Consider the following 24,641-nt stretch of genomic DNA (forward strand, 5'->3'; position numbering starts at 1 on the left):
ACACAGTCTTCAGCTACACAAGGGGACAAGGTTGGACATTAGGAAGGATTTCTTCACAGGAAGGTTAGACATTGGAATGGGCTTCCCTGGTAAATGGTGGAGTCACCACCCTTGGAAGCATTTAAGGAAAGACTGGACGTGGCACTTGGTGCTGTGGGCCAGTTAACACGGAGGTGTCTGGTCAGAATTGGAGTTTGTGATCTCAGAGATCTTTTCCAACCTAATTGATCCTGTGATTCTGTGCTGTGCTTGTCCTGGCGTTGTGTGGGATGGGCTCAGTGCCCTGCTCTGCGTGGGCTGTGCATCACAACACTGCCCAGCACATCCGGGGGGGCTGGCACTGCAGGGCTCTCCATCTCTGCTCTCCCAGCCTCTCTGCATGGTCCCCACATCCTACACAGGGCAGTCCAGCACTGGGGATGGGCCAGAGCACAGGCAAAACCAGCCAGGATCTCACAGCAGACAAGAGTTTCCTCGGCCCTGGTTGCCAGCAGAGTCTGTGGCAAAGCCAAGACCACAGTGTTGAATACAGAAACCCAGGAAAGGTTGGTCCTGCTCACTCCCCCCTCAGTGGGGACAGCCACCTCTCCACAGACAGAACATTGGCTCCTCAGCAGCACCAGACAGAGACCTGCACATTTAAGAAGAAGAGTTAAAAAGTCCCTGCTGAGCCCATCGTGTTTGTGGGACCGAGCAGTGGCACCGTGTCCAAGATCCAGGTCTCACAGATCACACAGAGCCTCTGCACTGATGGCAGAGCTGGATCTGCCTCTGGGGCACCCACCAGAACCAGCAGCAGCTCAGCAAGGGCAGGATCAGCCCCTGACATCTTCCCAACTCCCTCCCCCTCTGCGGAGTCCCGGCCAAACACCGCTCAGCCTTTCATCTGCAGGAAGCCTGCTTTCCCTGGCAGCAGCATCTCCGAGGTATTCCGGGCTCTCTTCCCCCCGAGGGTCCCCGCGGTGCTCAGGATGCGCAGCCGCGGGAGGCAGGGCCGGGCTGCCAGGCTGGGGATGAGCTGCGGGGACGCGGTGAGAGCCCGGGGTGACTGCAGGGGGCAGCCCCAGCCTCGGGAGAGGGTGGGCGAGGAGCGAGAGCGTTCTCCAAAAGGGATGAAGGATGCTCGGAGGCGGCTCAGCCAATGGGGTGGCTGGATTTGGTTGTCATGGCTACGGTTGGGAGGCAGAACAGGGAGGCAGTGCTGGGAGAGAAGGGGTGCAGAGCTCCCCCCCATCCTCTGCAGGGGCTCGGGACAGGCAGGGAGCTGGGGCAGGGCACACAGCCAGCCCTGGGGCCGGTTCATTCTCTTGGGATACCCATGGCAGAATCTGTTTAAATGCTTTCCGAGGTAAGGGGGCTTTTGGGGGGGCTGTGGGGGAGTTGCTTTGCCTGGCACAGTGAGAAGGGAGCTCTAGGGTGCCTGTGGTTGCTAATTTAGGGGTGGGGGTGAAGGGCATTGTGCTGTCAGTGCCCCTCTCCCTCTCTAAGCCCCTGCACTGCTTCTCCCCAGAGACCCCGGACCCCCAGGCACAGCTACACCTCAGGCTGCTGCAGGAGCTCGGTGTTCCTCGGGGAGCCCCCCTGACAGCACACCAGGACACCTGGGAGGGACAACTGGACCGTGGTAAGGAGGGGATGTCCAAGGCTGGGGCACAAGTTCTGACAGGAGTGACCCATTTCATCCCTTCTGTGCCCGACCAGGGTGGGCTGGTGCTGTTTGGTGATGGGGACTGAAGGGTAAAGCTGAAGGAGTTGCTCTCCTCTCCTGCTTATGAAGCTCTAAGAGCTTCAAAACATGTTTTTTCATCCCATTCCTGTCTCTGGAATTGGCTGGTGGTGCTTGCTCAATGCATTACAACATCCTGCTGCTCTGGGGTCAGCGTGGTCTTTCTCCCAGTGCCCCCTGGAATGCTGTCAGGAGGTCTTTGTGGGGAGGAGGGGCTGTGCAGCTCTGAGAAATGAAACCTCTGCCTCCTGCTCACTTCAAATCAGAGAGACCATGCTCCTGGAAGAGCCCTGGAGCTAGACCTGGATTATTGGAGTGGAAATGTTCCCTGCTAGCTCATCAGCTCCTGGGTTATAGCCAGGCTGGATCCAGGGCAGGAGATTGTTAAAGCTCAGGGTGTGAGCTCAAAGCTAAAGCTCTGCTAGGATGAGGCAGAGAACTCCATGCTGCTCAATTGTCCCCTTGTTCCACAGCCTGTGTCACGGGACAGCCATGGAACTGCACCCACAGCAGGGCTCCAGGCTGTCCTGAGGCTGGATGGTGCCAGGGAGTGCCCTGTGCTGTGCCTCCCTTGTCCTGGGGCTTTCCCCTGGGAAGGTGGGTCCAGGAGCCTTCAGCTGCGTGGGATCCATCTGGGATGTTCACCCCACTGAACACTCAGCAGATCCAGCTGCATTCCAGGGCTTGAAGGGGCCTGTCCTGGCCTAGAGAGGCATCTCAGCTCTTTGTGGTGCACTTGGCTTTGTGCTGGTGCCTGCTGATGGAGACAGGGCTGCTGTGTGCCAAAGCAGAGCTCTGAACTGCAGAGAAATGTGTCTCCTCCCCCAGGGAAGATGCTGTAACCCACAGCAGGGCCCTGCTGAGCTGCTGGTTTGGAGCAGAGCAGCACAGAGCTCTACCCTGGGGCACCCCGGGCTGTGGGATGGGTGGTCCATGCTGATGGAGCTTCTGGACCCTTCCTCTAAATACTCCTTTGCTTTTTACAGCGTGTCTCATCCTTAGAATCCATCCCCTACTCCAGGAGGCTTTAAAGGAGCATCCCCACACCCAGAACACCACACCATGAACGGGTACTTGAACGAATCCAATTTCCTGATGGTGGAGGAGGGCTTCACCACCAGAGACCTCCTGGAGAACCTCCTGGGGGAGCTGTGCCAAGAGGTGAGGGCTGAGGCTCTGCTGCTGCCTTTGCAAAAGGCACTCCTGGAGCTGCTGCTCACTCCAGCTGTCTCCTAGAGCCACCAGCAGGCCTTCTTCGTGGCAGACCTCGGGGACATTGTGAAGAAGCACCTGTGTTTCCTGAAGGCCCTGCCCCGGGTGAAGCCCTATTTCCCAGTGAAATGCAACGGCAGCGAGGGGGTGATCCGGCTGCTGGCAGAGCTGGGGGCAGGGTTTGCCTGTGCCAACAAGGTAGGGCTCTGGGAGGACAGCTCCAGGGGAAATGTTTGTGGGGGAGTGGCAGAGCTCACCCTCCTTTTCTAAGTCTGTGCTCTAGGTGACATTTTCAGGGGCAGGAGTGTCCCTCTGCTGTCACAGCCCATCTGTGGTGTCCCTGTTCCTGTCCCTGGAGCTGCTGTCCTGGCTGGTGGCACAACACATCCCTGGGGTGTCACTGCCACAGCTGTCCAACTCTTGGTGTCCTCAGGGCTGAGCCTAAAGCTTTTTACTCCCTCCTGCTTGTCATTTTTAACAGCCAGACTTCCAGGGAGGAGGCAAAATTAAATCACTTTTATGTAATTAAACAGGATGAGAAAGGACAGGAGGAGAAAGGGCAAGAGTGGTCACAGCTCAGACCAGGAGTCAGCCCAGGCCTGCTAAACCCACTTGTCTCCTCTCCCATTCTCCTGGTGTTTTTAAACCTGTCCATGCCAGGACAAAGTCCACTGTGATCCCTTTGGTAGATTTCTTTGGAAAAGCCCAGGCTGCAAGCTGGCCAAGCCCCAGAGCTGGTGGCTGGTCCCCACCCAGCTCCTGGGGACCTGCTGCACGTGTCCCCTTCTCCCTGCAGGCAGAGATCTCCCGGGTGCAAGGCATTGGGGTGCCACCAGACAGGATCTTCTACAGCAGCCCCTGCAAGCAGGTGGCCCACCTGAGGTATGCAGCCACCCACGGGGTCAGGCTGATGGCCTTTGACAACGAGGTGGAGCTGAGCAAGGTGGCCAGGAGCCACCCCCGTGCCAGGTGGGTGTCTGGCAGTGCCTCTGGAGTGGGTGCTGGAGGAAAGGATGGGCAGGGGGCTGTGGGGGGTTGTACAAGGTGGGTGTCAATCTCTTCCCCCAAGAGATAGGACAAGAGGAATGGCCTCAAGCTGTGCCAGGGGAGGTTTAGATTGGATATGGGGAAAAATTGGTCACTAAAGAGATGACCAGGCAGTGGAACAGGCTGCCGAGGGAAGGGGTGGAATCACCTTCTCTGGAAATGTTCATTAAATTTGTAGATGTGGTGCTCAGGGACGTGGTTTAGTGCTGGACTTAATAGTTGGGGTTAATATTTGGACTCAGTGATCTTGGAGGGCTTTTCCAGCCCTCAAAGGCTTTTCCTTTCATGATCCTGTTATTCTGAGACCCCTCAACCCAGCGTGGCTTTGCTGTGCAGGATGTTGTTGGGGATCACTGCTGACTCCATCCCTGCTGCCCACCCGAGCATGAGCTTTGGGACCACGCTGAAATCCTGCCGGGACCTGCTGCAGGCAGCAAAGGACCAGGCTGTGGAGGTGGTTGGCATCAGGTACAGCCCTGGGCCTCCTTCCCTAGGGGTGCTCAGCCCCTCTGGATGGGAATCTGGGGAGCTCTGCCCCTCTGGAACAGCAGTGCTCCAGCTGCTCTGCTTGGGGGTGAGGTGAAGGCAGGGATTTGATTTTGTTGGGGCCAATTTGGGGCAGGTTTGACCCTAGGAAAGGCTCTGTGGGTCTGGCTTGGGTCAGTGCTCCAGCTGCTCTGCTTGGGGGTGAGGTGAAGGCAGGGATTTGATTTTGTTGGGGCCAATTTGGGGCAGGTTTAACCCTAGGAAAGGCTCTGTGGGGCTCTGTGGGTCTAGCTTGGCATGGTGTGTGGGAAGCTGTGTGAGTGACACCCCCAGTGCCGTGTCCCCTCTGCTCTGGGGGTGATCAAACCCTGCTGAGATGGGGTCTGTGCCCTCAGCTTCCACCTCGGGAGCCGTGGGCTGGAGCCCCAGGCCTGGGCCCAGGCTGTGGCCACAGCACAGCTGGTGTTTGACATGGGCACGGAGCTGGGACACCACATGCACCTCCTGGACATCGGGGGGGGCTTCCCTGCCACTGAGGACACCAGAGCCCCGCTGGAAGAGGTACAAACCTCCAACACCCACCCTCAGCAGGCAGAGAATGAGCTTGGAAGCTCTCCCTGGGTCTGGCTCTTTGCAGAATTCCCAGCTAACCAAGAGGAAGGTTCTTTTTCTTCCCTCACAGATCGCTGCTGAGATAAACTCTGCCCTGGATTTGTACTTCCCTGAGGGCAGTGGGGTGGACATTATTGCCAGGCCTGGGCGTTATTATGTCACCTCTGCCTTCACCTTGGCTGTCAGCATCACAGCCTTGGAGGAGATCCCTGTGGAGCAGCCTGGCTCTGATGGTAGGTGTGACAGCAGGGGGTGTCCCCTCTGTCCCTCAGCACCCCTGAGCCTCCTCCCTGATGTGTCCCCTGTGTCCCTGAGCCCCTCTGAGCCCTCTCCCCACTCCCTGTTGTGTCCCCTGTGTCCCTGAGCCCTCTCCCCACTCCCTGATGTGTCCCCTGTGTCCCTGAGCCCCTCTGAGCCCTCTCCCCACTCCTTTCCAGAGGAAGAGTGTGGCAGCAAGAAGAGCCTGGTCTATCACCTCAGTGATGGCATCTATGGTGCCTTCAGCTGCCTCCTGTTCGACAGCCCCTGCCCCAGGCCTCGGCTGCACAAGGTGAGGGGCTCACCTGGCCTGGGGACAGCTCAGGATGTCCCTCACATTGGGTCAGCCACCCCCCTGCTACAGGAGAAGTTGGACCCAGGCTGTGGGGCTGAATTTGGCTGTGGGGTTGAATTTGGGGCTCAATGTGCCATGGGGACATGGTGAGGGGCTCACCTGGATTGGGGACAGCTCAGGATGTCCCTCACATTGTGTCAGCCACCTCCCTGGCACAGGAGAAGCTGCACCTAGTCTGTGGGACTGAATTTGAGGGTCAATGTGCCATGGGGACATGCTCATCCCACAGAGACCCTTGGGGACAGCTCAGGATGTCGCTCACATTGGGTCAGCCACCCCCCTGCTACAGGAGAAGCTGCACCCAGGCTGTGGGGCTGAATTTGGGGCTCAGTGTGCCCCTGGGCCATGCCCAGCCCGTGTTTCTCCTGCAGAGGCCGTGCCCAGAGCAGCCCTGGCACAGCAGCAGCCTGCGGGGCCCGCCGGGGCACGGCGAGGATCGCATCGCCGACGGGCTGGAGCTGCCCCAGCTGCACGTGGGGGACTGGCTGCTCTTTGGGGACATGGGAGCCTACACCATGCCAGCATCAGCCCTGCTCACAGCTGGGGACCAGGCACGGGTCACCTACGCCATGTCCCGCATGGCCTGGTAAGAGATGGGCAGAGTGGGAGGGCAGGGCTGGGTCCCGTGCCAGGTGCTGGCTTCTCTTCCACCTGGGGAAGGGACAGGGGGAAAGCTGAGTCCCAGAACCTGGAAATTCAGGGTGAAATCATGGCCTCAGAGGCAAAAATCCAATTTTTTTTTAATATGATCAAATTTGAGGCAGCTTTTCACTGGAGAACAGACAGCCAGCTCAGCTCTGGCTGTCGTTCTGGGGGACAGGAGAGCTCTGGTGTGCCTCCATCCCATTCTCAAGGGGCTGCTCCTTCCCCTGGCTCCCCTTGCAGGAAAGCCATCCAGCTCTTCCAGGGAAAGCCACCCCAGACAGAAGATGAGCGTGAGAGCCTCTGCACCCCCCTGTCCTGTGGCTGGGAGATGGCAGAGACACTTTGTGTCACCCCTGTCTTCGCTCCAGCTGGCATCATCTGAGCAGTCTGGGGAAGGAGCCACGGTGGGAAAGGTCCTGTGGTGGTACTGGCAGGGGAAATGTCCCATCATGGTGTTGGGGTGGGAAAAATCCCATGGCAGCACCAGGGGAAATGTCCCATCATGGTGTTGGGGTGGGAAATGTCCCATCATGGTGTTGGGGTGGGAAAAATCCCATGGCAGCACCAGGGGAGAAGGTCCCACGGTGGTGCTGGAGGGATAAAAATCCTCCAGCAGGAAAAGTGGGATTTCTACATCCTAAAAATCCACAGCTGGAAAAGTCCCCTGGCAGTACCAGAAGGGAGAGGTCCTGTGGTGGTACCAGAGGATGAAAGGATCCCATGGCAGTGCCAGGGAGGGGGAAGATGCCATCCTGCCTCTGGCATCAGGATGGCATCTTCTGTTCTCATGGACTTGGAATTAAATCCTGTCCCATAAATCCTGCTCCTCCAGCTCCTGTGGTGTCCCAGTGCCTTCCAAAGGGGTTTGGCAGGTTTGGGTTCTGTTTTTAGGAGTGATGGTGATCACTGGTAGCCCAGTGTGGCCTGAGAGGTTGGGTGAGGAAGCCCCTGGCTTGTCCTCCCCACCCTGTGCCAGGAACTGGGAGAGCTGGGGGGCACTGGGAGGACTGGGGGACACTGGGAGAACTGGGGGACACTGGGAGAGGTGGGGGGCACTGGGAGGACCTCGGATCATGGGAATGTGATGCTTTTGGAGTAATGGGACACTGGGTGACACTGAGGTGGAGGCACTGGGAGCTGTGTGGGGGTGCATTGGTCAGACGACCCTTGATGTCCAGGTTTGGCGACTCGGAGAGAGCACTGAGAGGACACTGGGAGAAGGATACTGGGAGGACACTGGGGGACTGGGAGGACACTGGGAGCATTGGGAGGGCACTGGGAGGGCACTGGGTGCATTGGGAAGACACTGGAGCACTGGGAGGAGGACAGAGGGAGGACTCTGGGGCACTGGGAGGGCACTGGGAGGGCACTGGGTGCATTGGGAGGGCACTGAGAGGACACTGGGAGGGCACTGAGAGGACACTGAGAGGATTGGGAGGGCACTGGGAGCACTGAGAGGAGGACAGAGGGAGGACTCTGGGGCACTGGGAGGGCACTGGGTTCATTGGGAGCATTGGGAGGGCACTGAGAGGACACTGGGAGGGCACTGGGAGCATTGGGAGGGCACTGAGAGGACACTGGGAGGGCACTGAGAGGACACTGAGAGGATTGGGAGGGCACTGGGAGCACTGGGAGGAGGACAGAGGGAGGACTCTGAGGCACTGGGAGGACACTGGGTTCATTGGGAGCATTGGGAGGGCACTGAGAGGACACTGGGAGGGCACTGGGAGCATTGGGAGGGCACTGGGAGCGCTGGGAGGGCACTGGGAGAGCCATGAGCACCGTGGCCGCCAGAGGGCGCTGGGGCGCGGCGTACAGCGAGTCCTCCAATCCGCTAGGGGCGCTACAATAAGGGGCGGGGCGGGAGGGGGGCGCTGGTGCCGGTCTTCTCTCTGGCTCCGCCCAGCCGTAGAGCGCGACGCGGTGCCGCGCCGTCGGTTGCGCTTGACGGCAGGGGCGTCGCGAAAGGCCCGTGAAGGACGGCGGCGGGCCCGTGAGGGGGGGCGGCGGTGTCGGCGGCGCGACAGCGGCCGTGTCGCGACAGGAGCGCAGCCATGCCGTTCTGGGGCCTGCAGAAGCAGCTGGGCGTCGATGTGGACAGCTTTCTGCTGCGGCAGAGCATGCCGCAGCCGCACGGCCAGGCCGCGGCCTGCCACGCCTTCGAGCGCGAGTGGGTGGAGTGCGGGCACGGGCTGGGCCAGACCCGCGCCCGGCGCGAGTGTCAGCTCGAGTACGAGGATTTCATGGAGTGCATGAAGCGCACCAAGCTGGTGGGTGAGCGGGGGGACACGGCGGGGCCTTGGGAGGACACGGGGGGTCTGGGGGTCTGGGGGTCCTGACAAAGGGGGGAACCAGCTGCGGGCTGGGGGTACTCGAGGTGCTGGGTCAGGCTGGGGAGGGATGCGGAGGGTCCTGGCCATGCTCTGGGGAAGGTTAGGGGGCTCTAGCCCAGGGTGGGAGCGCTGCCTGGTCGTTCCCAGCCTGATGGGGGTCTGGTCCCGCAGCAGCCCCTTCCCCCGGGGCTGTGGGGGCTGCAGGAGCCCGGGGAAGCTGCGGCTGCCCCGGTCCTGGAAGAGTTCCAGGCCAGCTTGGAGCAATCTAGTTAGTGCAAGGTGTCCCTGCCCACGGGGGTGGGACTGGGTGGGATTTTAGTTCCCTCCCAACCAAACCATTCCATGTTTTGGGGCAGTGTGGAGCAGACCTTTGTCCCTGCCCCCAGCGCTCCACCAGCAGCATCCACACCCAGGACAAAATCCTGGTCAGGAAACGGGGCTGGAAACCCAAATCTCATCAGTACAGCACGTCCTGAAAGCCCCAAAATCTTTGAGAAGAGCCTCAAACTGGAGTGAGGAGCCCCAGGGCGGGGTTAGTGTGGGCTCCACATCTGGGGGGCTGCCAGCACCTGCCTTGGGGACCCCCTGAGACCCCCCTGTGTCCCTGGCAGACTCAGCGGCTCCGGACCATCCTGGAGCAGCGGGACAGGATGATCAAGCAGGGGAAGTACAAACCCCCCGAGCATCACATGGGCAAGGAGGATCCCAGGCCCTGATTGCCTCTGGAACTCCTCTTGGAAGAAAAATTCCTCATGGAAGAAAATTTCCTCTTGGAAGAAAACCCCCAGAGCACGGGGCAGGGGCCCTGCTGTGGCTGGAGGGGAGCAGCCTCAGGTGGGGCATTGCTGGGGCAGTAAATATCCCTTTGGAATGTCTCCTTGCCTCTGTCTCCTCTTTTTTTTGGGTTAAAACACCCCATTTCCACACGGATTCAGAGTGGAAGTGGATGGATTCAGGATCTCTCCTGGCTTTTCAGTGTGTGTGAGGCAGATTTCCTCTCTGGGGGCTTTGAAATCCCATATTCCAGCAGGATCCATGGAGACCCTGGCACAGCCCAGGGGGTTTGTCCCTCCCAAGGAGAGTTTTTCCTTCCATTCCCTCAGTTTTGGAGCAGCACTGATGGAGGAGGGTCCCTGGAAGTGGAGAGTGGCCAGCTCTGTGCTTTAATCCACATTTTTAATACTGCTGGATCTTTGCTGGGAGATTCCTGACCCCAAATCCCCCTGCTGGGATGGCAGAGGCTGAGCCCAGCATGACCTCTGGGGGCAGGGATGTGACACAAGGGACATTCCAGGAGGCAGGGACATTCCAGACCCCTGCTTCCTGGGGCATGAATCCCTTGGATCCCTGACTCCAGGCAGCCCCTGGGATTGCTGAGCCCTTGGATGTGAGGGGTCACAGCTGGGTGCTGGTTTTGGGGGCTCTGAGCCACCCCAGGGTGTCAAGGGCAGGAATCTGAGGCAGGAGAACTCTGCTATTTCCCCTTGGAACAAAGTGCACTGGAGAAAGCCCTTCCTGGATTTCACAGGAGCCATCCCAGCAGGATTTGAGCTTTCCCTGGGATTTCTGCTGCTCCTACTGTCCCTCAGCTCCCCCCAGACCAGCCTTGCCCGAGGCTTGTCCCTTCCCCCAGGCCCAGATGGATCCTTTGCTCCAGCCCAGATGGATTCCCTGTGCTCTGCCTGAGTCACAGCCACCATTCTCCCTGGCAGGGCAGGCACTGGGGGAGGGTGGCACTGGAGAGCTCCAAATTCCCAGTCTGGGCTCAATCCTCTGAGCCAGGGGCACATCCCTGTCCCAGGACTGGCTCTTCCCTGTGTCTGCCTTGGTTTGGCACTGCTGATCACACTCTGCCATTTGTGTTACCTCTAATTTAGATAACTCTGGAAATAATGTCCTTTTAAATTTTTTTTTTTCATCAATTTAGATATTTTTCTCCTGGTTCCTGCCCAAAGCAGAAGTAAATGACCCACAACCCCATCCTGGCTGGATCCTGGCTAATTCCTGGCTGTTCTTGCAGTAACTGATGGAGACTGATAATCCTCAGGGATTCTGATTGCTGCTTTAAATATGAAAACTTTGGTGTTGATGAGTTTGAGCAGAGGAAAACCACCATCAGGATATCAGTGCTCCATGGATCTCAGCATTCCAGCTGTAAAAATGGGCAAGGAGGAGCTCTGAGGAGGGAAACCCAGGGAAAATATGGGAACCACGTGAGGAAAAGGGAATGGCTTCAGGTGGAAAGGGGCTGGGGAGGCTCCAGAGCTGCCAGAACAAATAAGGGATGGATAAAGAAAGAAAATGGTGCTGGGGATGGAAACTGAGCAGTGCCACGGAGCCACTGGAGTTCTTTATCCTCAGTGAACTGTCCCAGGGGGATTTGGGGAGAAGGAAGGAGGGAGGGGGTGGCACTGTGGCAGGGGGACATGGGGACCCACATGGAACTCCCAGAAGGTCTGAGCAGGGCTGAGCTATTCCAGGAGCTGATCCCTCACCAAACCACCCTGCAACTCTCCAGGGCAATCCCTGGCTTTCAGCCATGGATGGAAATTTGGGAAATGGAGGCAGCCAGGAGGACAAACCTTCATGAGCCTCCACACTTGCAATCACTCGTTATGGGTGATGATTAATTATTATCAATTATCTTTCCCAAAGAGATGTGCACTGGTGGAGGAGTGCAGAGAAGACTTTGGGGATGACTTTTCTGGTGGAGAATTTGCCAGTGGCATCACAACTTTCTTTCAAGCTGGATGTCAGGGCTGGTGGCACCCAGAGCCACACAGCAGCACGGGCCGGTGCTCCCAGGAATTTTGAGGAAAAAAAACCCATGTTTTGATTAGAAGTGTTGCTTTTCCAGGGAGAGGAAGGAAAAAAACCAGGCTCAGCAAAAAGCCTGGCAGCTCCACGCTGGTGTGGAGCGTGACTCATCCCATGCAGATGTCAGAGGAAATATTGGGATGGATCTGAACACTCCTGGCTCCCGAGGGGCTCTTTAGATCCCTTCAAAATCAAATTGCTCTGGTGATCGCAGCCACAGCCAGGAGGATCCATTTGCTTGAGTTAAAAGCTCTGTCAAGTATTTCACCCATAAAGGGAATAATCAAAGACCTGATGAAAACAATCAAATTTATGGAGAGATTAAAATGAAAACACCTCCTGGCTCTGCTGGGAGGAGCCCGAGGCCGAGGCTCTGGCTGGGCAGCAGGGATCGAAAATGGATCCGATGCTCCTGACCGAGTTCCCCTGGGCAAAGGGATTTGGAGCATCCTCAGCTCCACAGTGTGGTTCACCACGAAGCCTGAACAGGATCCATATGCAGCCTGTAGTAGTTCCAAATTTATATTTTGCTCTTTGCCTTTTTTGTCGCTTTTTTGGCACGGGGTGATGCCACGTCCCAGCTGGGTGGGAGGCACCGGGGCTGGGATGGGGTGGGAGATCTCCATGGGGAGCTGCTTCTGCCATGGACAGGGCCTTGGCTGGGCAGGAGCCGGTGAGGGCAGAGCACCATCCCTCCCCCCTGCCCCTCATTCCCGTTTTCCTACAACTCTTAGGCCCCAGGATTGGGAATTGGGGTCTGGGATGGGGATGAGCCCCCACCTCCTGCAGCTCCCACAGCCCTGGATGTGCTGTGCATCATCTGCAGCTCCTCTCTGCCTCGGAGAGGGGGAACAAACAACTCTCAGGAGATGAATAATTTATCAAAAGTCAAGGGAAAAGGCAGATTTCAGCCCTGGGCTTGGGCAGAAGGTTTTAATGAGGGAGAGGGGACTGTTCTTGGGGCAGAGCCGGGTTCTGGCTGATTTGCACCAGGAGACATCTCCCTGCATCCCTGTGGATGTCCAAGGTCTCGGCACTCGGGGTCCCAGGAGTCCCCTCAATCCTGCTGAGCAGCACAGAGCAGGGAAATGAAATGATTTAGGGAGGACCTGCCTCCCCCTTCCTCCCGAAATAACGATTCCCTGTCTCCACGTCGGCAAAACACGACACGATCCTAACCCAGATTCGCAGCACAAATAATCCAGCGGCTCCCGGCGCTGCGAGGGATTTCGGGAAGCGCGTTCCGGGTGCGAGATCCGCGCAGGCTGGAGCGGGCGCGGTCTCCCAGCCACCCGCGCTCCCCTGGGATTCGGCACGGCTGGAATCGGCTGCCTTAGCTCCCAGAGCACCGTGAGGGAGGAGGCTGGAGCCCGGCTGGTGACACACGGGGTGACAAAGGCAGGCGTCACCTCCTCAGCCAGCCCCGGACCTCCCGCAGCCGGCCGGGCTGTGAACCCTGCGTGCTGTCCCCAGGGCGAGCGGTGCCCGGTCACCAAGGCGGGCAGCAGGGGTGACCGAGGGTGTCACAGCATCCTCCCAGCGTGTGCCCGGGGCCGGGCCGGCCGTGGCCGCGCTCTCGGGGCCGGCAGCGCTGCAGACACGCGGCGGAGCCGCCCAACCCGTCCGGGAGCTTTGGGAACGGCGCTGCGGCAGCGTCTGGCTCTCCAGGCACTTCCCTCCTCCCAGCGCCTCTGGGGCCGCCGGCTCTGCCGGGATGAGCCTCCCCTGCTCCTCTCTCACGGGTTTTGGGGTTCCCCATAGCGATGGGAACCACAGACCCCCCTTGAGTGCGTTAATCCATCAGTGTCCAATACGGACCCAGCCGCATGCTCCAAGGGTGTGCACAGAAAGCAGTGTCAGGGTGGCACCAGGGTGATGGCCCTGTCACTGTCACCTGTCATTGGGGTGGTGGGACTGGTGCCAGCCCACAAGCACACCCTTTTCCAGTGCACCCTTGATTCTGCCCTGAGTTTCCCAGCACCAGTCTGGCCTGGCTGCAGCCCATGAGGGTTCCCAGGTCCCAGAACTCATTCCCAGCTGGAGTTCACGCCTTCGAGGCCTTGCCCCTGCATCTGTGGGGTCACCCCACCGGTGTGTCCACACCCGGGCGGGTTTTGGCCAAGTGCTCCCTCCCCATCCCTGCATCCCAGCGGGCAGGGCCGCAGGGCAACACGTGCTCCTCTCCAGCCACGTCCCAAGCTGCGTCCAAGAGCCGGTGTCACCACACCCCACGCCGTGTGTCCTGCACAGCGTCCCACCCCGTCGCTGGAAGCACTCAGGAAAACACACACCGGGGAAGCAGAAGTGTTGGGATGAGATCTGAAAACCGGCGGGGGAGAGATGCCCACGGGGCACTCGGGTGCGCCGAGACCCCGGGGGGACTGGGGCGCCGGGCTTGGCCGGGCCGCGTGCGGCGCCGCGGGAGCAGCCGCGCTGGCCCGGGGCCGTGGCACGGAGCTGCCGCCGCCGCTGCTGCTCGTTGGATGCCGCCGTCGGTGCGGGGCGGCTGGATCTGCCGTCAGCCGGAGCGGTTTAGCCTGCTTCACTCCTGCCAGGCGGCTGGGGCTGTCCTGCAGCTCCGCCACCCCTTCGGGCTGCTCCTGGTGTCTCTGCCCGCGCCGCAGCTGGCACTGGGACACATTCGGCTGCGGCTGGGATGCCCGGCTGCCCCGCAGGTGAGGCCCTGGGCAGCTCACGGCTCTCCCAGCGCGGCCCTCCGGACCTCCCCGAGCCTGTCCCCGCACCCTGCTCGTGTCCCCCGCGATGCGCTGCGGCTGCTGGCCCCGATCCCCGATCGATGGGTGCTCTAATTACCCAGGGCCTGGGGGGATCCGGAGGATGAGGATGGAACGGGGATGCTGGGAGGATGCCGGGGGGGCTCTGCGGGGTGCGGGGAGCTGCTGGGGGGTTTGGGGGGACCCCCTGTGCAATGGGGGTGCAGGGTGAGGAGGCAGCAGCCGTTGGAGCGCGGGCAGGTTGGAGGGCGCAGCCTGGGAGCCCCGAAGGGGTGGCCCGGGGGTGCCCGGGGTGGAGGTGCCGGTTGTGCCGGCGCAGGGGCAGGCGGCGGGGCCGGTCCCGGGGCTGCGCGGGGCGGGAGGCGGCCGGGACCCCCCCGCCGCTCCCCGCCGCCCGGTGGGCAGGGCCGGGCCGGGCCGGGGGAGGCGCCGCGGCGGCGGGAGCGCACGGCGGGGCCGGGAGCGGCCGGACCGGGAGCGCACGGCGGGGCCGGGCCGGCACCGGAGCGCCGCGTCCTGTCCGCGCCGAGTCGGTACCGGAGCGCCGCCGGGGGGGTGAGCGGGGCCGGGGCTGCGGGCAGGGGGCTGCGCACCGGGGAGGGACCGGGGAAGGGCGGCGGATGGAGCGGGGATGGGCCGGGGATGGAGCGGGGAAGCGCAGGGTCAGAGCGGGAGATGAGCGGGGGATGAAGCGGGAAGGGCAGGACACGGGGATGCAGCGGGGATGGAGCGCGGAAGGGCGGCGGGTGGGGATGGGGAAGGACCGGGAAAAGGGGGCAGCAGCCGCCGGGGCTGGGCTGGAGCTATAGGCAGCAGAGGGTGCCGGGAGAAGGGGTAGGACCAGGTGGGAGCAGGACCCGGGGGGGCCACACCGGCCCCGTGTGCCCCCGCAGAGCCGTGCCCGCACCCCGCTGCCTCCTGCACCTGCTGCCCCCCCGCCCGTGCCGCAAACCCGGCTCCAACCCCCGCAGCCCCCGGCCCTGCCGCTCCCTGGGCACCGAACCCCGCCCGGCCCCGCAGCCCCCCCGGCCCCACACCCGCTGGTCCCCCAAAAACGGGGCGCGGGCTGAACCCCTCGGGGTTACCGGGGGAGCCGCGGGTTTGGGCCGCGATTCATTTTTTCGCAGCTTTTCAATGGGGGGTGAATGACTCATGGAATCCTTTCTCCGTTTCTTTCAATGTTTTTTTGGGTCTCTTTGTTCCTGTTTTGCTGATTAAATGATGGGAATAAGGAAAGGCTCGGCGTGATGGAGGCGGCTCCTGCGCCGCGGCACATCGGTTGTAGGAGTCTCAGGCATTTTTCCTGGCCGTGCTAGAGGACACAATGAGATTTATTTTAAATATGTCTCATGCAAGGTGCTTATTTGCCCAGCGTGTGTACGCGGCACAGCTCACTCCCGGCGTGCTCCAGAAAGCCCTACCATCTTCCTCTGCCATGATTAATAAGATTTTTAAATCCATCCCCGTTCTCAGGGGGGAAAAACCTGCAGGTACAAAGGGCAGAGCCGAGCCGATTCTCCTTCTTGCACTGAGCACAAAGAAATCGAGCCCAAAAGGTTGGACTTGGCTTTGTGGGAGTGAGCTCAGGGATGCCACTGTGAGCTTTGCTGGTAGAGGGGCAGCCGTGCCAGCATCCCCATCCCTGTGATCCCCAGCAAGGGGGAAACTGAGGCAGCATTCAGAACCTCCAGGAGGGCTGATTCACCCGGCAGAGACACCCATGGTGGACGATCCCTTCTCCACCACCCCCAGCACCTGTGGCGGAGAGGGCCCCGCGGCCGGTGGCCCGGTGTCACGCGCTGTTTGCTCCTTCTCCAGGGTGCTGCTGCCCGCGGGGACGTCCTGCCCGCCCTCCTGCCCGTGCCCTGGGCCATGTCGTCCTCCGACGAGGAGACCCTCAGCGAGCGCTCCTGCCGGAGTGAGCGGTCGTGCCGGAGCGAGCGCTCCTACCGCAGCGAGCGCTCGGGCAGCCTCTCCCCCTGCCCCCCCGGGGACACCTTGCCCTGGAATTTACCCCTCCATGAGCAGAGGAAGAGGAAGAGTCAGGATTCGGTGCTGGACCCGGCCGAGAGGGCTGTCGTCAGGGTCGCAGGTAAGGCAGCGCCTTGTTGGTTCCCCCCGGGGGTTCCCGCGGCTCCCCCGCGGTGACTGAGATGCTCTTGGGGTCACCTCTGTGCCCCGCTGCTCTTCAGGGAGCCTGGGGATGGAGGGGGAGAGGAGGGGAGGGACGGAGGTGGCTCTGGTGGCCGGGGAGCAGGGTGGTGGTTTGTCTCTGCCATGGCTTTGTCCTCTCCAGGCTCGCCCCGGGTGGTTCATCCCCTCAGCACTGGGGTTAAGGGATGACTGGGCACCTCCAACTGCGGGTTGGGTGACATTAAAACGCTTAATTAAGGACTGAATGGCTCCTTGGTGGAACAATGCCCTCGGCTGAACTCCGGGGAGGAATTTGCCCGGGGAGGTTTGGGATTCCCGCCCGGCTGATGGAGCTGGGGCTGCTCCTTTGTGGTGCCCATCAGCAGCTCCATCGCTGTGGTCACTGGGACACGCGATGTCGCCGTGTGGAGGGGACAGTGCCTCGTGTGTCCCTTTGCCTGCTGTGCTGCTGACCCGGTCACAGCTCCAGGGAAGGAGCAGAGCTGGGAGGAAGAAACAAAGGCAGGGCTGGACCCACCTTGGCTGATGGCTCCCGGTTCTGCCCTGGGGGCGGTGGGGACCCTGCTCCAGGATGGCTGGGGAGGGAGGATGGGGGAATCTGCTCAGGGTGGTGGCTCCAGGCACCAGAGCTGGGGTTTGATTCTTCACTGGGGCCAAACGGCCATCAAGGGCTTTGATCTGTGTCTGCCGGGGTCTGTCCACATCTCCCGGCACTCTGGGCACCTTTGATCTGCTCCTGCCGGAGCAAACGGGGATTTGGGAATCAGGGCCGTGCTAAGGGACCCCTGCTGAGCCCTGGCCAGGCTCTTCCTGGCTGTTGCTCCAAGAGAAACCTGGGAGTGGGTTTGAATCTCTCTGGTGGGAGTGGGCACAAGGGTGACAAACCCCTGAGGTGCCCACTCTGCCCAGCCAGCCCCCAGTCAGTGACCAAACCAGCCCCAGTGCTGGGCTCCCCATCCTGTGGGGACACAGACTGGGAGCACTGGGGAGCAGGGACACACCTGGCACAGGGACAGGTGCCACCAGGTCAGGGCTGGCTGTGGGGTGCTGCTCTCTCTCCCTGCCTGCCCCATGGCACTGGGTGCGTGGGGATATGGCCGTGCCGCCGTGCCAGCCCAGGAATCTTGGGGCTGGAAGAACCAGTTGATTCAAATGATGGCTCTTGAGAATGCACCGTCTGGGGCTGGGACAGGCAAATGTGCAGGGTGCGGCTGGCCCTGCCCCAAATCCCAAATCCCAAATCCCTGGGGCTGGGAGATGGAGGGGTACCGGGATCCTGCCGTGTTCACTGCTTCTCACAGACCCGCTCTGCCCCAAAATCCCCATCCTCCCACACCCCAGGGATGGATTCTGCCAAGGCCCAGCCATTCCCCAGCTCCATTTCTGCCCGGGATGCCGAGTGTTTGTCATCACCCCGCTGGATCCAGCCCGTGATGAAAGGCAGGGGGATGTCACAAAATTCGGTCTCATGCAGATTGCCCATTAAAAATAACTCGGGAGGTGCAGCGAGACAGTGCTGAGCTGGGAAAAAAAAGAAGAGTTTGGAGACAGTTTTGTGTCACCAAGTTTGAAAATGAGCTGAAATATTGATTCAGATCCTTGCATTATTTAGTGGGAATGTCTGCGGGGCTCTGGCTGCCCCAGTGCCTCTTCCCATTGGGATCAGGCTTGGGACCAGGGATGGTGGCCTGAGGAATGTGCCCTGGGGCACCTGGCACATTCAGGGGAGGGCAATGGGGACTTGGCTTTTTGGGATCCCCCAGGAGCCTGGGCATCATTTGGGGCTGGGGAGCCCCATCCTTGTGCCACCATGGACCTTGTAGAGATGACACAGGAGGAGTGGCACCTCTGTGGGTTTGGGGGACACAGGGATCTTGGTTTTGAGGGGACACAGAGATCTGGGGGGCTCTTCCTCCTCACTGTCTGTGGGGTCCAGCAGTCTCTGCATCCCTTCTGGCCATCAGAGCCAAGGAAAGGAGGGCACAGCCCAGGGAGGACCTGTGTGGGGCTGGGACACGCTGGCCCAGGTCTCCAGGCAGCTCTGGAGCCGTTCCCTGCTTTTCTGGCATCTCCTGGGAAGGCAGCGGTGGGAGGGGAGGGGGGAGCAGGACGTGGAGGGTCAGAGTGTGACCCTTGGCCCTGCCTTGCTCTGTCTCGCTCCAGGCTCTTGGCAGAGGGTGAGGGAGAGCGGGGGTGGCTGCTTTTGGGGAAAAAAGGGCTCTTTTATCCTAAATCTGGTGCTGCCAGGGCCGTGCTGGGGTGCTGCTGGGCCAGGAGGGGCCGGGGGACTCCGGGATGCCAGGGGTGAGCGGGCAGGGGTGATGGACGAGGCGTCGCTGGGGCTTTCCAAGGGCTCTTTGAAAAGGTTCCTGGGAGTCCTTTGTCACCCGGGCGCGTCACCCGCGCCGCTGGCAGAGCCGGCGCTGGCTGAGGGAGGGAGCTGTGCTTCATCCCCGGGGACACGGGAACAAACCCCCTTGTTCTCGCTGCCTTGGGAGCTCGGGGCAGGTTCCGAGCAGCGCTCCCGCTGCCCGAGGAGGAATCGCTGAGTGCCAGCTGGCCGGCACAGATTTCCCTTTCCCTGGGAACGCGTTTTTGGGTCAGAGGGATGTGGCGGGCGCAGGCACCTCTGCAGGGCTCGGTGCCGGGGGCGGCTCCGCGGGCAGAGCTGGGGGAGCTGCGCCCCTGGGGCCGTTCCCGGGGGATTCTCCGGCCGTTCCCAGGGGGATGCTCCGCTGAGGGTGCGTGCCTGGCACCGCCGGGCACAAAGGCCCTGCCACGAGGTCGCCGCGATGGAAACCCTCCTCCCCACGGAGGCTCTGCCGCGGATGCAGCCGGGCACCCGCGCTCTGTGCCGCGTTAATTACTTTTCCTAATTAAGGCGCTAAGCTGAAAGGGAGATGCCTCCAAAACCGGGATGAGGGGGGTGATTTGTGTGACCCCACCCCAGACCTGGGGCTGCGGGAGGAGGAGGAGGAGGAAGATGGAGGTGCTGCCCCTGGCCCCTCTTCATTCGCTGGAGGGATGCAGGGTGCGGCCCCCCCATCCTGAGGGGGCTCGGGGGTCCCTGGGTGACGGTGGGGACACACAGGGTGTCTGTCTGAGCGGGATGGGGCTTTTCTCGTTGCCATGGTTACCTAGCCGGGCCCTCCAGTTGCCATGGGAACGGCGCATCGGGGTGAAAAAGCAACATCTTGAGATGGCCAAAAAAGGGCCGGGATTTGCCCCAGTGAGGGGGGGCTGGGTCCGGAGGGGTCATGGCGAGGGGGTGTCCTGTGGGCTCAGTGGGGTGCGGGTGGGCACTGGGGGGACTGGAGTGTCCCCTGGAGTGGGGACAGCCACCCTCATGCCCTGTAAGAGCTTTTTCCACGGGAGGTTTTGCTCCATCAGCCCTGCTGGGATGTGGGGGGCCTGAGTGGGGTTTCTGTGGGTATGGCAGTGCCAGGCAGGTTTGGCCCTGAACCCCCATTTCCCAAACCCGGTGGGGTTTGGCTCTGCCCCACCGCTCCCCTTGCTGGGGCCTTTCCATCCCCTCCAAAGTCCCCCAGATGATTCTCAGGGCCCCCATTTTCCTGCCCATCCCTTGCCAGGTGATGCTGAGGGGTGCCTACGCCCCCTGGCCCCTCCAGGTAGTGCAAGGTGTCACCTCTGATGCCAGGCCCGCTGTCACCCCTCTGTGACACCCTCTAGTGCCACTGTCTGTGTCAGTCACCCTCCTGTGTTGTCCCAATGTCACTCCCATTGTCACCCCCCGGTGTCACACACAGTGTCACCACGTCCCTGGTGTCGTTCCTGATATCACAGGCATTGTCACCCTCTGTGTCACCCCCAGTACAATCCCCGGTGTCACCCCGATGTCACCCCCGATGTCACCCCTGTGCCACCCTCCGTTGTCCCCTCCCGGTGCTGCCCCGAGCGGCCGCCAGGGGTCGCGGCGGGCCCGGGGCGGGCACCAGGGGGCGGAGCCTGTTCTGGGGTGTGGCCTCAACAAGGGCGGAGCAAATACGGTCAGGTGGGCGGGGACTGTTCAGACGGGCGTGGCCACGATAATTTCGGACTCTGCTCTGGGGCGTGTCCAGGGGCGTGTCCCCTCTTGGCAGTGTCCCCGTCCATGCGCGGTTACCGGGCCGGTGTTGGGGGGGGTCCCGGGAGCCATGAGAGGGTCTGGGGGCGTGTCCCTCCCGGTGGGACAATGGGCGTTTTCCCGGGGAGTGTCCCGTGCCAGCGGGCGGGTCCCGGTGGCGAGGGGCGGGTCCCGGTGGCGAGAGGCGGGTCCCGGTGGCGATGGGCGGGCCCCGGGGCGGGTCCCGGTGGCGATGGGCGGCTCCCCGGGGCGGGTCCCGGTGGCGAGGGGCGGCTCCCCGGGGCGGGTCCCGGTGGCGAGGGGCGGCTCCCCGGGGCGGGTCCCGGTGGCGAGGGGCGGCTCCCCGGGGCGGGCCGGTGCCGGGCGCGGCGCGGCGGAAGCGGCCCCGGCACAGACGGGCCCTGGCCGCGCCGCCGGCAGCTGCGCCCAGCGCGGGCACAAAGGCCGCCATGGCCGGGTACGTGCCGGGGCTGCTCCCGGCCAACCGCAGCCAGGAGAAGGAGTTCGTGCAGGCCTACGAGGACGTGCTGGAGCGATACAAAGGTACCGAGCCCGCCGGGCCCCGCGGCCGGGCCTGGAGCGCGCCGGGGCCGCCCCGCGGGGCTCAACCGGCGCCTTCCCGGAGCCTTCCCGGCGCCTTCCCGGTGTTTTCCCGGTGTTTTCCCGGTGTTTTCTCGGTTTTCCGGGCTGGATGTTCGGGGGCAGCATCCTCGGGTTGCGCCGTGTCCCCGCGTGGGGTGCCCCGGTCCGGGTGTCCCCAGCGTGGGGACAGCGTCTGAGCGTCCCGGGTGTCCCCCGCGTGGGGTGTCCCGCGTCCCCGCGGGGGCTGTGTGCGGCAGCTCCATCCCTGCGTGGGGTTCCTGAGTGCCGCGGCTCCTGCGTGGGCTGCCCGCGGGCTCAGCATCCCTGCGTGGGGTGCCCGCGGGATGAGCGACACTGCTGTCGCCAGCGTGGGGTGTCCGGGGGCGCTCGGCAGCCCTGAGTGAGCGCCCGCCCCACATCCCCCGGGTGCCTTTCGCAGAGTTTTGGGGTCCCCGTGTCCCTTCCAGCATCCCAGCCGGGCACCCCGAGCAGCACGGCATCCCTCAGCGCTGTGCCCTCACCCGCGGTGCCACCAGGGACTGGGGACCCCTGGGTGTCCCCACAGCCCCCCCGCGGCCGGGGTCCCTCTCGGAGGGGGATGAGGGGCCCAGGTGCTGCCGGTACCGGCAGTGAGTGTGCAGTTTTGATGTCAGCGGCTCGTTCCCGGCAGCTGTGTGTGCGTTCCCATTCTTCTGCTTGTTATTATTATTTTTTTTTTCCCTCCTCCTCCCCGCTGCAGCGCTCGGCTTGTCCTGGAGCCCAGATTCCAGCCCCACAGGGCTCCCAGTGCTCCGTTTTATGAGTTTAGCAGCCAAGTCTCTTTAAAATGCGGATGGCCGGGCTGAGAGGGGCCAGGCACTCGCAGTGCCTGTTTCCTTTTCCTTTTTTTTCCTGCGGAAAAAGGGGAATAATGGATTCCCTGGCTCCCTGATTCGGGGGTGCCACTGAAACATCCCAGAGGTGGGAGAGACGCGCAGCCTCCGCAGGGAGCAGGGAATAAAACCTCCTCAGGTGCCTTGGAAAGGCACTGGCAACGTGACTTGGGCTCGTCCAAGTACTTGACAAACTTTTTTATTAATCAAAAGATGCTTTGATGTAGTTGGGTTCAGCGTGGAGACGCTGGCGTGCAAGGAGCTGCTGTTTGCATCGAGTTTGCTTTGTTCCAGAAAAAAAAATGGAAATTCCAGGGCCTGTAATGCACTTGGTCTAGCTGGAGCACCCTTGGCACCTGGGCTCCCCTTGCCCGCTCCCTGCTCTGGCTCTTGGTGCCTTCCATGAGCAGTTGGGTTCTTCTGGGAAGGAGTTTTCTAGGGAATTCCTGATTTTTGCACTGGGGTATGGTAGAAAGCTGGATAACTTGGAAATACCCTGCTGGGTGTTGTCAGATCTTGTTTGTGGTGTAGGGGAAATGGGTGTTTATACTCCATAAAAGCTTTTCTTTGCTTTTGACCCCTTCCCAGCTCCCCACCCCTCCTGGGCCATCCCACCAGCGCTGCAAGGGCTGAGTGGGAGCCCCAGTTTGGGTAGTTTGGGTTGGAGTTGGTGGGTATGTTGTCTCTTCCCTGTTATTCCCCGCTGCAGCTCCTGCAAACCGTTTGGTTTTTCCTGTCCAGAACAAGTTTTCCACGGGCTCATCCCCTCCCCCTCTTAATCCTGCAAAAACAGAGTTTTCACTGAAATGTGACTGCTGAGCGGGGAGACCTGTGGTGTTCTTGTGGTGGCCACCCCAGACCTGGCACTGGCAGCAAGGAGGGCAAGGAGGACACTTGGCACTGCCAGAGCCAGGGTTGCAAATGCATTTCTCTCAGCCAGCACCACTAAACACCCTAAAAAATCCCAATTTGAGCAGCCAGGCCTCTGCTGTCGAGCGAGCCGGGACAGGTCTGGAGGGAAGGAGAGCAGCAGCACGGGAAGGGTCCCAGAGCAGGCTGTGAGTCCTGAATTTCCCTGGTGAGCAGGAGTGAAGCAGCTGGCAGATCCCCGTGATTCCTTTCTTTCTAAGAACACCCACCCTCGGCAGCGGGGTGCGGGAGCTGTGCCGCAGCGCTGCGGCGCCGGGGCTCGCGGGATGCTCCCGATCCCGGGCCTGCCTGGGGGAGGACATTGCCATCAGCACTGTGGGGACACCCACCTGCTGTGCCCTGCTCCCGAGGGGGTGGCTACAACCAGAGGATGGGGCTAAAAGTGGGCATTTTGGGGGTGGTGGCTCCGGTGATGTCTCAGCGCTTCGTTGCTCTCGCTTCCTTCAGCGCCGGCGTCCTCGGGGTTGTCCCGTCCGGAGAGAACCCCACACCTGCAGCTGGGAGGTCCCCAGTGCCACCACCTTCACCTGGAAGCCAGCAGGCCAGTTCCCTGCAGGGATTCCAACCCCTCTTGCCTCATCCCTGGATCACAGTGCCGTGGCACATGCTGGGACCTGCTGCCGCGGATCCCGGTGGGAATGACGGTGTCGGTGCTGATGGTTGAGTTTTTGGGCACCTCTCTGTTGGGGTCTGGGCTGACTCTGTCACCCTCAGTGAGGCCCAGCAGCTGAGGCCCCTCTCCATTCCCATGGCAGCCTCCTGTTGTGTTTTGGGGGTGCTGAGCCTCACCTGGAAAATCAGGAGCCAGCACGTGGAAATCCCAGCCCCGTGCTGAGCAGCCCCCGGCAGCTCAAGGGTGCCGGCGGCTCTGCCAAGCTCAGAACACAGGTCATGCTTCCCCTGCTGTAAACATTAACTAATCAATCCTGGTGAAATCCTGTCTTTCTCATAGTTAACTGGGTTTTTTTTTGGGGATTGGGGGTGGAAAACCTGGAGCTGTGGCACCTCAAAAGCTTTTGCCCGCTGCCGGCGCTGTCTCTGCCTGCTCCGTGGTGCCCAGCACGTGGCCTGGCTTGTTTGGACTGGGACAGCACAGGGTGGCTTGTCACCTTGGTTGAGTACACTGCCTTCAGTTAGGGAGGGAACAACCTCCCAAGGACTGGAGGAGATCCTGGGGTGGGCAGGAGAGGTTGAGGACCCTTGTATAGATCAACCAGGATTGATTCCAGTTGGGACTGGAGCCTTCCTGGTGGTGGGTGGCATTCCTGGCCGTGCCCATCTCTGAAGAACCTCATTTTTTCCCACTTGTGGCTGGTGCTGTGCCCCAACAAATGCACCTGGAGGTGTCTGAGGACTCAGAAGTGCCTTGTTCCTCGAGCCAAGCAGCTCTCCCAGCGTGCAGCCACCTCCTGATGCAGGGGATTGCCAGGAGATCCATCCCACGAGGATAAACCTCGCTCCTGGCTGGTGCTGAGTGGGCTGCACGAGGCCTCTGTGGCCTCTGAGGTCACTGCTGGGGCTGGTGGCGTGGTGGTGACTCCTCAATGGGGGAGAGGAAGCCCTTCTTCCTCTTCATCCCTCGGGAGCAGGGTTGGCCAAGTTCCACTTTTGGAGTGGAGAGTCCCTGGCTGGAGAAGTGTGGGGGGAAGCTGGGCTGGAGGCCAAGGGATTTTCCATCATTGGGTGAATAACCCTGATTTTGGGGGTGGTTGTATGGCAGTCATTGGCTTCTCTGGCATGGGGGGAGGGGACCAGAGGCAAAAGGGGGGTCAGGAAGTTGGGGCAGCCCTGGG

The 24,641-nt window shown here is 61.5% G+C and overlaps 3 protein-coding genes across 11 annotated transcripts in view; all 3 read left to right on the forward strand.

Moving 5' to 3' along the window:
- Positions 1-376: 376 nt before the first annotated feature.
- On the forward strand, positions 377-7,172 carry AZIN2 (antizyme inhibitor 2). The gene is made up of 11 exons (XM_059868608.1): positions 377-926; positions 1,511-1,624; positions 2,713-2,887; positions 2,963-3,136; positions 3,735-3,907; positions 4,322-4,453; positions 4,867-5,032; positions 5,154-5,316; positions 5,521-5,633; positions 6,068-6,282; positions 6,582-7,172. Exons 3-11 carry the CDS (start codon positions 2,789-2,791, stop codon positions 6,721-6,723), a joined length of 1,377 nt encoding a protein of 458 aa, XP_059724591.1. The 5' UTR covers positions 377-926; positions 1,511-1,624; positions 2,713-2,788; the 3' UTR covers positions 6,724-7,172.
- Positions 7,173-8,272: 1,100 nt separating this feature from the next.
- On the forward strand, positions 8,273-9,549 carry NDUFS5 (NADH:ubiquinone oxidoreductase subunit S5). The gene is made up of 2 exons (XM_059868783.1): positions 8,273-8,611; positions 9,286-9,549. Exons 1-2 carry the CDS (start codon positions 8,396-8,398, stop codon positions 9,388-9,390), a joined length of 321 nt encoding a protein of 106 aa, XP_059724766.1. The 5' UTR covers positions 8,273-8,395; the 3' UTR covers positions 9,391-9,549.
- A 6,534-nt stretch (positions 9,550-16,083) lies between these two features.
- The window catches only part of MACF1 (microtubule actin crosslinking factor 1), a 144,346-nt gene continuing 135,788 nt past the window's right edge, over positions 16,084-24,641 (forward strand). For 8 of the 9 annotated variants that reach the window (XM_059868557.1, XM_059868560.1, XM_059868559.1 and 5 more), the window contains exon 1: positions 16,084-16,318. In XM_059868557.1, the coding sequence (XP_059724540.1) occupies positions 16,099-16,318 (220 nt within the window). In that variant the 5' untranslated portion in view covers positions 16,084-16,098. Of the gene's footprint in view, positions 16,319-20,836; positions 21,008-24,641 lie in introns of those variants that run through there. The other variant, XM_059868562.1, reaches the window with a different exon arrangement.

This window comes from Haemorhous mexicanus, chromosome 27, assembly GCF_027477595.1.
Source record: "Haemorhous mexicanus isolate bHaeMex1 chromosome 27, bHaeMex1.pri, whole genome shotgun sequence".
In the NCBI taxonomy this organism is placed as follows: domain Eukaryota; kingdom Metazoa; phylum Chordata; class Aves; order Passeriformes; family Fringillidae; genus Haemorhous; species Haemorhous mexicanus.

Coding starts and splice junctions, on each gene's coding strand:
- AZIN2 (XM_059868608.1), top strand. CDS start 2,789: ATGAACGGGTACTTGAACGAATCCAATTTCCTGATGGTGGAGGAGGGC. Junction 3,908..4,321: donor AGGAGCCACCCCCGTGCCAG/GTGGGTGTCTGG, acceptor TTTGCTGTGCAG/GATGTTGTTGGGGATCACTG. Junction 6,283..6,581: donor GCCATGTCCCGCATGGCCTG/GTAAGAGATGGG, acceptor CTCCCCTTGCAG/GAAAGCCATCCAGCTCTTCC.
- NDUFS5 (XM_059868783.1), top strand. CDS start 8,396: ATGCCGTTCTGGGGCCTGCAGAAGCAGCTGGGCGTCGATGTGGACAGC. Junction 8,612..9,285: donor GCATGAAGCGCACCAAGCTG/GTGGGTGAGCGG, acceptor TGTCCCTGGCAG/ACTCAGCGGCTCCGGACCAT.